The sequence below is a fragment of the Oratosquilla oratoria genome, chromosome 12 (genome assembly GCF_046742065.1).
Source record: "Oratosquilla oratoria isolate Oo_2021 chromosome 12, ASM4674206v1, whole genome shotgun sequence".
NCBI classification, from domain to species: Eukaryota; Metazoa; Arthropoda; class Malacostraca; order Stomatopoda; family Squillidae; genus Oratosquilla; species Oratosquilla oratoria.
The window spans coordinates 35,405,892-35,415,509 of record NC_134788.1 but is presented as its reverse complement, the minus strand read 5'-3'; the positions used below and the strand labels follow the sequence as shown (position 1 = coordinate 35,415,509).

Below are 9,618 nucleotides of genomic sequence, written 5' to 3'. Positions count from 1 at the left end.
ATTGTTTTCGCCACCTCCACCGGTTAACATATTTTTGCAACAAGTGACCAATAGGCTGAGTGCATTACCAAGTCATGTATATTCTTTCCCATACTGCGCTATGTAGTTGTCGTGACAGACATCCAATAAATGTCAGTAAAATCGATAGCTATCATCAGGACATCAAGATCGGAAGAGGCATCTCACAAACCTTAGTCACCCAGACTACCAACGAGCAGTTGCGTGATAGGGAGCGTGTCACTGAAAAGCTGGCACCCCCCCCCCCCCGGGAATCGATCCCCGGGACCTCCAACTGACCGGGCAGGCGTGCTTACTGATTACACCACTGTCGCCTCTAGTGACCTCTGGCACAGCAATTCATTCCAATACTTCCCACAGAAACCAACATATGAAACCAGAATTCTTTCACAACCTGATGGGTTTGTTATTGAAATTTGGGTAAATGCCGATGTACCGCACGCCTGTAGTATAGGGATCTGAGAAGTTCAGCTTGTCTGACTGCCTGCCTGCCATAGTTTGTCTGTCACGAAACTGCTCCGCCACTATGGGAAAAATTGTTGCCAAAATTGGAACCCAGATGGGTCATTGTACTTATAGATGATCATATGCCAAATGACAGCAAACATATTTGGCTCTCTCTGCTAGGAGTGTTGAAAAGCTTGTGTTAAGATGGTGTTGGTAATGCCAAATGAAACAAACCTATTGTTCTGTTTATTTCTCAGTATTTCATACGACATATGAATTTATCATAGTGTGTTTATACGGAATTGGGTAATTAAAATGATATGTTTAATTCCAACTTTATATTCAATATTCAACACGTTTCTTATTATTTACAAATTATTGCAGACGTATAAAAGCTTTAGTTTTTATTTTCAGGATCAGGATTTAACAATCCAGATTTTCCTTGGGGGAGTTGACCTTAAATCCTATACTTCCGCTATTGACGCCGGAGAAAAAGCATCCCGATGAGGCTCACGTGATGCAGATGTCTCCCATAAGAGTAGTTGTCTCAAAAAGAATATAATGACCCACTTAGGAGAGAAACCTTTCCATTTTGTCCTTTGCGGCGACGCAGCTTCCACAACAAAAGCAATTGTTCGTTGTCACATGATGGACCAAACAGGAGAGAAACCTTTCAAGTGTGACCTTTGCGACGCACCTTTCACAACAAAGGCAATTCTTCGATATCACATGATGAACCACACAGGAGAGAAGCCTTTCAAGTGTGACATTTGCGAAGCAGATTTCAAATTAAAATCGCATCTCAAGCGTCACGTGATAACCCACACTGGAGAGAAGCCTTTCAAGTGCGAACTTTGTGACGTAGTATTCAGTATGAAGCATAATATCAAAAAACATATGGCGACCCACACAGGAGAGAAGCCTTTCCAGTGTGATGTTTGCAATGCAGCTTACTTTGCCAAAGTTGACCTTGAACATCATCAGATGACCCACACAGGAGAGAAACCTTTCAAGTGTGAGCTTTGCGACGCGTTTTTTAGAAAAAGGTCAACTCTCAAAGACCACATGATGACCCACACAGGCGAGAAGCCTTTCCAGTGTGACCTTTGTGATGCAGCTTTCACAAGAAAGGCAACTCTTCGATGTCACGTGATGACCCATACAGGAGAGAAGCCTTTTAAGTGTGACCTTTGCGAAGCAGCGTTCATAACAAAAACAAATCTTCGATGTCATGTGATGACCCATACAGGAGAGAAGCCTTTCCAGTGTGACCTTTGTGACGCAGCTTTCACAAGAACGGGTGATCTGAAATGTCACATGATAACCCACAGAGAAGAGAAGCCTTTTCAGTGTGACCTTTGCGACGCAGCTTTCAAATTAAAAGCACATCTTCGACGTCACATGATGACCCACACAGAAGAGAAACCTTTCCAGTGTGACCTTTGCGACTCAGCTTTCACAACGAAGGTAACTCTTCGGTATCACGTGATGAACCACACAGGAGAAAAACCTTTCAAGTGTGACCATTGCGACGCAGCTTTCAAAAGAACGAGTGCTCTCAAATGTCATATGATAGCTCACACAGGAGAGAAGCCTTTCAAATGTGATATTTGCAACGCAGCCTTCACGGCAACCTTAAGTCTTCGACGTCACGTGATGACCCACACAGGAGAGAAGCCTTTCAAATGTGATCTTTGCGAGGCAGATTTCAGAATGAAGCATCACCTCAAAAGGCACATGGCAACCCACACAGGAGAGAAGCATTCTTAGTGTGTCCTTTGCGACACAGCTTTCGAACGTGACCTTTGTGACGCAGCTTTGGCAATGTAGTCAAACATTTGAATTCGTGCCATGATTCACACAGGAGAGAATCCTTCCAATTGTGACTTTAGCTACGCACTTTTCTTAAACTAAAATCTCTGAGATTATGTCACAACTCACACAGAAGAGAAGTCTCTTAAGTGTGAACTTTGGAATACACCTTTCAGAGGAAGGCATCATCTCAAAAACCATATGGTGGCCCACCCAGGAGAGAAACCTTTCCTATGTGACCTATGCGGTACAGCTCTCATAGTGAAATGTGACCTTGAATATCACATGACCCACACAGGAGAGAATCCTTTAGGTTTGCGACGTAGTTTTCAGAGGAAAACATATTCTCAAAAGGCACATGACGACCCCACGTAGGAGAGAAACCTTTTCAGTGACTATTGCGAAGCAACTTTGAGGGTAATGGGTCCTCTCAAATATCATATGATGACTCACACGGGAAAAAAGCCTTTCAATCGTGACTTCCACTTCACAGCTCTCATGACAAATCCTTATCTAAAAGCTTGCACGAGGACCCACACAAGGGAGAGGCCTTGTGTGACCTTTATGTTAAATCTTTCTTACACAAACTAATTTGAAGATTCACCGAGGGGAAACACCTTTTCAATGTGACATTTCCATTGCAGCTCTCAATAAAGAATCTTGACAGACATGTGAAGATCTGCACACGATAAAAAGTATTTGAAATGACCTTTGCAGTTTTTTTTCTTCACAAAACATCAATATTTATGTCGTACAGTGACCCATACAGTGGAGAAACCTTCCCGAAGTGTATTCTCAATAAAAGTGTGTTAACCTATATATGAAATAAATAAAAAAAATTGCATCTTTTCTTTAAAAATTGATGAAACGTCACCTCAAAAGGCACATGGCAACCCACACAGGCAAGAAACATTTCTAGTGTGTCCTTTGCGACAGTTTTCTAATGTGACATCTTATCTATATGGGAGGAGTATATGATTACTTGAAAACGCAATACATACTTGGAGTTGAAACTATTCATTTAAATGCTAAAACATTACCGCTTGTTAGTCCTTGAATAAATGTATTTGTCTTGTAAAAAACAAAGACGTTGTGACTCTACTGCGGTTAAAAATGCATTATTTAACCTATCCAACAAGATTTTATTTCGGCCGAGAGGAACCCACCACACATCGAGAAGTTTAACAGAGCATGTGTAGTTTCCTCCCAATTTACGTTTCATTAGCCCAGGACATTAAACTCTACCAATTCCAGAAGTGGGTTTATGTCCTGGGACCAAACGTTCGCACAAGTGGCTATTGGCGAGTGTTGGATTAAGAGACCTAGGTTTACCGCCTTGGTGGCGTGTGGTCAATGTGTTTCTCGCAGTGCTGAGTAAGTTATGTTTTGATGTACCAATGAAAGCGGTAACTTCAGGGCATACACCCACGAGTTTATGAGCCATGTATTTTAGGGGGCCAGGGTGGCTTAGGTTCTGGGACCTGTGCAGCGTCCCTCTGCTACTCCCACTGCCCATTGTAGGGTTGAGAGGGGTCAGTCAAAACGAAGTCGATTACCATTCGCCTTCATTGGTGACTCGTTTATCAATGATATATAATACTTTAGTTTCACAGGCCCCATAGCAAATGTTTGAGAAGATTGAGCGGATTGTTGAGGGAAAAGAATCTGTTGCTGTACTTTGATGAATTTTAGTGAGATTGCATGAGTATCGTGGGATAGGTGGAAAGTCGATGAGTTCGAGCCAAAATCCGAGTTGGAGAGTTGGAGTTCCTATCTAGAGCGGATTCTGCTGAACCGTTTTTTTTTTTTTTTTCAGATTCTATATCCTATCAAGTTTTTTCCCATGTCCTCTTGTGTTTCTTTCCCAATTTAGTAAGTCCTCTCAAGTATTTCTGTGCCTTTCATGATTCTGTAGATGGTCAGTAGGTCCCCTCTCTTCTTTGTTCCAAAGTCGGCAATATCAATTTAGCCACTCTTCATATGACAAGTTTGGAAGTGCTGGGACCATTTTCGTGATTGCTCTCTGGTTTCATTTTTCCTTATATTCTTTTAGGTACTGGGTGACCATAATATCGCAACATACTCCAGTGTGAATAATGTTTTTTTTTTTTTTAAAGAATTTCTTCTAAATAGGTAAACGCCACTTTTATTGAATAACACTATTTTATTCCATTCTCCTGTAAAGCCACTTTAACGTTACTTATTGTAGCAGTGTCCAGATTGGGTAATTAAAGAATATTACTAGTTTTCACTCAATTATTAAATTGTAACAGAAATAGAACAAAAGTATATGTAGGTATTATATTAAAAAATTACAGTAAACACAATTTGGTCTAAGGTATCTGAACTAAAAACCGTCATGGATTATCATCTTTGAAACAATGATATACTAGCTAGCATATATAATTCAATACCTAATGGCATAGTTAGGAGGACTTGGATTCTTACAATCTAACCTTCTGGCTATTTATCCAATGTTTAGTTCCTCTACTTCCTATCAAACCTAACCTAAAATTTTCTATATCTTTGGGAGAGAGTACCTGTGGTCACAGTCGCACTTTACAAATTTCACAAATTTTCCAAAGAGATTCTTTCGATCACACCATGTTTATTTGTATTTTACCTAGTTGAATTTACCTAGTTGTGTCTCATGGGAAAGGGAGCTATGTTCATGGTGTTCCACCTTTGTATCTCACAGTGTCTAGTTTGTTCTTAAATTCATGTATGTTTTTTGCACACACTATCGTTTTGTCCAGTTTGTTCCAAGCGTCCACCACTCTGTGGATTTTTTTTTTTTCAGATATCTTCTATAACTATCTTTTTTTTTTTTTTTTTCCATGTCCTCTTGTGTTTCTCTTTCTCCAATTTAGCAAGTCCTCTCTATCAAGTATTTATGTGTCTTTCATGATGGTCAGTAGGTTACCTCAATCTCCTCTTTGTTCCAAATTTAACCAGTCTCTCTTCATATGACAAGTTTGAAAGTGCTGGGGCCATTTTCGTGGTCGCTCTCTGGATTCTTTCAATTTTCTTTATATTCTTTTAGGTACTGGGTTACCATAATGTCATAACATACTCCAGTCTAGGCCTCATTAGTGTGACTAGTATTTCTTTTTAATAATTTCTTCATCTAAATTGGTAAACACCACTTTTATTGATCTTAGCAAGTTATAAAATTCTCCGACAATTTTGTTTATTTGTTTATCAGAGGACAAGTAGTTTGAGATAATTACTCCCAGGTCTTTTTCAGATCCCACTCTCTTTATTTAGTTCCAATTGCATATTGTCCTGATATATATTTTTTTTAGTTCCAATTGTCCTGATTTTTTTTATATTTTTTTGAACTCCATTATCCTACATTTCTTAATGTTGAAGTCCACTTTCCACTTCTGACCCCATTTCCAAACATTGTTTAGGTCTCTCTGTAGTTCACACTCCATTTCAGTTTTCACTTTCCTGAACAATTTAGAATTGTCTGCAAAGAAACTCATGAACATTTCACATCTTCATCCATGCCATTCACATAAATAAGGAACATTACTGGAGCCAATACAGATACCTGTGGAACTCCAATAATCACCTCTCAACCTTGAACTCTTTTCTCTGAGCACTACTCTCAATTTTCTACCATGCAGGAAATCCTCCATCCAACTTAGTAGGTTGCCTTGTATCCCTCCAATGTTTTCCAATTTTTTAAAAGATTTTTTGTGTGGTACTTTGTCGAAGGCTTTTTGTAAGTCTGGAAAAGCACAATCAGCCCATCCATTCATTTCTTGTGATATATTTATTAGTCTTGAGTAGAAACCAATTAAATTTATGGTAAATGATCTGCCCTGTCTGAATCCAAATTGTCTTGATTTTATTGTTTTCTTCCAGGTGTTTTACCCATCTATTCTTGATGATTTTCTCACAAATTTTGGCTACAGTGCTTGTTATGGAGACCGGTCTGTAATTAGTTGGTTCTTTCTTGTTTCCTCTTTTATATATTGGTACAATGTTGGAATTTTTCCCAGTCCTTTGGTATTTTTTCTTTTTTGAGTGAGCAACTTATTATGTTGTATATTTTGTCCATTATTTCTTCTTTGCATTCTTCTGGTATCCAGTTTGCAATTCTGTCTGAGCTGTGCGATTGTTGATTGATCATTTATTTCTTTTTGTGTTATTATATTTCCCTCATGGGGGGAAATCACACTTCACTCCCTTCGTTCCAATGCTGTACTTTTTCTTTAGTGAAAACCGACTTGAAGTGATAGTTCATGACTTTTGTCATTTCTAGATCTTTTGTGTATTCTGTATTTTCTTGGCGTAGTTTCATGATTTTCTGTTTATATTTAAATTTACCATTCACATATCTATGGAATAGTTTGGGTTGATGTCTACATTTTTCTATTTCTTTTTCCTCTCTGGACACATTTACATATTCATTTCTATAGTTTATATATATTTGCCATTTTCCATTTATTTTTTAATCTTTTCTCCATCTTTTCCAAGCTTTGTTCTATCCTTCGCCTCACTGCATATTCTGTTGAACCATCATTTAATGTACACCTTTTGTTTCTGTCTTGGTACATACCCATTCACTCCTTCATTATAGATTTCAATCAAGATCGTCCATTTCTCTTCCACTTTTGTTTCTTCAATGTAGATTTTTTCCCAGTTTGCATCTTGAAAGAATTTCTTTAGTTTTCCAAAATCTATTTTGTTGTGTATCAATCTTCCTTTTCTGTACTTTTCATTTCTCTCCATATATATTTCTTCCTTTAGTTCAGCCTCTATTAGTATGTGGTCACTCTTTCCAAATGGTGTCTTGTATTCAATTTTATCTACAATTTCAGGTTCTGTTGTAAATATTAAATCCAGTCTCGACGGTTCTTCATTACTTCTGTATCTGGTATTTTCATTGACCCATTGTGTCATTGTATGTTCCATGGTCATGTCCAGTAATACATTTCCCCATAGATCCTCTCCACCCTTCACTGTCATCTCCCAACAGATTTCTTTGCAGTTAAAATCCCCCATAAGTACCAGGTTACCTCCGTCCTTTAGTATCTCGTTTAATGAATGCCTTGCACCATCTAGCATTCTTGAATGCTCGCTCTCTTTCAAAGAGCCCGTTTTTGGGGGCACATGAATCACCACAATTTTTCTACTTTTCATGTCTCTGTCTTCGACTTTTATTGTGATCATTTCCACATTGTTTTTACCCTCAGTAACCTTTGTCACATTTAAGTTTTTCTTTGCCAAAAACATGATTCCTCATCCAAGTTTCTCTATCTCTGTTTTTAATCAAATAATTGCATAAACCGTGTCTAACACTATTAGGCGGTATTTGACACCTTAATTTCTTCTCCACAATGTCTGCTTTTTCCGCTGACATGTAATCGTTTAGTTCATTCAATCCAGAGATTAACCCGTCAATGGTAGTATAGGCCACTTTTAATTTGTTCTTTCTCCATCCCATTTTCTGTTTTTGTTTTGCCCACTCTGATGTACCACTTTCTCAGCCACATGTCTATGACCCCTCTAATAGAACTACTTGCCATCGGTCTCCGTTCTCTCTGCAGTTTTCCTTAGCTTCACCTTTTAGTGTCTTCTCTCTATTTCCTCAGCATTCATTTCTATTTTTATCCATATCTTGTAATGTTCGCTCCTCGCCAACTTGCTTTTTCTAACATGTCTTCTACCGTTTGGGATCTTAGTGTTATCTTTAGGGGTCTATTTCTTTCCTTAGAATATTGTCTATATCTTTCTCTACTTCCTGGTCACCATCTTGTATTTCTTTTAGAATTGATATTGCCCTTTCCTTTTCTGCCTTTTCTCTCGTGTATCTCACTAGACCATGTTTTTCCTTTTAGTCCATGTACCACATTATATTTTTCTATCCACTGCATTTTCTTTTAATTTCTTTAATTACTTGAATGAGTGTATCCTTTGCATTTTCCTGTATTTGTTGTTGTACTGTTTCTTTAAAAGCAATTTCTTCATTTTCTCTGTTTTCATTAGATTTCTTGATTTTTGCATACTTTCTTCACCTAAGTTTTCTTCAATTCTTTCAGCCATTTCTTGTATTTTGTTACCTCTTTTTTAAATTCTCACTATTGGTAGTATAATTAGTTTTCATCTTTTCGTTTTCACGTTTAACTTCCCTTATATGTTTCTTTAATCCCTTTACCTTATTTCTTAGTTCAGAATTTGATTTCTTCAGATCAGGTATCTTATTGTTAGCTTGGGTTAGACATTCCATTAATTCTACAATTACCTTAGTTCTATGAATTCGTTCTCCCATTTTCTATTATTACTCAACATTTCCATATCTATGATTCGACTCAAATTTCTTCTTTCGTGCTTACCAAAACCAGAAAAGGGGTCTTCATTATACAGTCCAAACCTTCCTGGCGTTTCACATCCTCTATTTACATTAGACCTAGATGGCTCTGCTTTTGAAAGACATTCGACTCGAAATTATCGTTTTGATTTTCTTGCATTTTCTCTCATTAAATCAATTTAACACTGCAGAGAAATAATTTTGAGTGATCACAATTGCTCCCCCTCCCATTCACTACAAACCAAGCCTCCTGTTTTCCTTGCACTATTGAGAATTTTCGTCTTCCTTCGAAGCTCAAGTTCGTAGATGTTGTTAGCTCGGAAGCTCGGGTGCGTTTACATATGTTTGGTTATACTCCATCAACCCATTTTCTCCCTGTTATGATGGTGGGGGGAGGTTCCGGGCTTTAGACTCATTTCACAGATAACTTAGAATGGCTGAGAGTATTAATATACCTGTTATGTAGGGGGTTCCGGGCTTAGACTACCCATGCCCACACGTGAAACACAGCATGGCTAGCGAACTACCGACTACCGCTTCGTACTATCACTCAAGACTTTGTTATTTCGTTTCTCGATATAATATCTACATCTCATAACACCCCCTAAATTATTCCTCTAATGGAATCCTGAACTGGAGGGTGTGGGTTTTTCTCAATCTCCTAAATCTAAGGTTCCCATTCTATGCTTAAAAGTGGCAGTTTGCCGACAAGATTGACGAGATAAACACCATATGAGGACGGAGCTTTAATATGAGGAAAAAGCTTTAATCAGCGAAACGTCGTACAAATAAAGGCTCCGTCCTCATATGGTGTTTATCTCGTCAATTCCCAGTCTATGTTTACATCCGAATGCGTTCTAATGACGTCACGGAGGGGTGGAGTTAGTTCACCCATAATGCCTAGCGATTTCGCTAATATATTTTTGTAGAAAAATGCAATTAAACGAAAATTATGTTCAATTATCTGGCGGTACAAATGTTGCCGTCGTTTCTCTCGTAAATGACTGGGTTTGCACGCT

At 38.2% G+C, this 9,618-nt stretch overlaps 1 protein-coding gene across 1 annotated transcript; it reads left to right on the top strand.

Moving 5' to 3' along the window:
* The first annotated feature begins 888 nt into the window (after positions 1-888).
* On the top strand, positions 889-3,119 carry LOC143030672 (uncharacterized). The gene has a single exon (XM_076193849.1). The coding sequence runs from the start codon at positions 1,027-1,029 to the stop codon at positions 2,233-2,235; it is 1,209 nt and encodes a 402-aa protein (XP_076049964.1). The 5' UTR covers positions 889-1,026; the 3' UTR covers positions 2,236-3,119.
* The last annotated feature ends 6,499 nt before the right edge of the window (positions 3,120-9,618 follow it).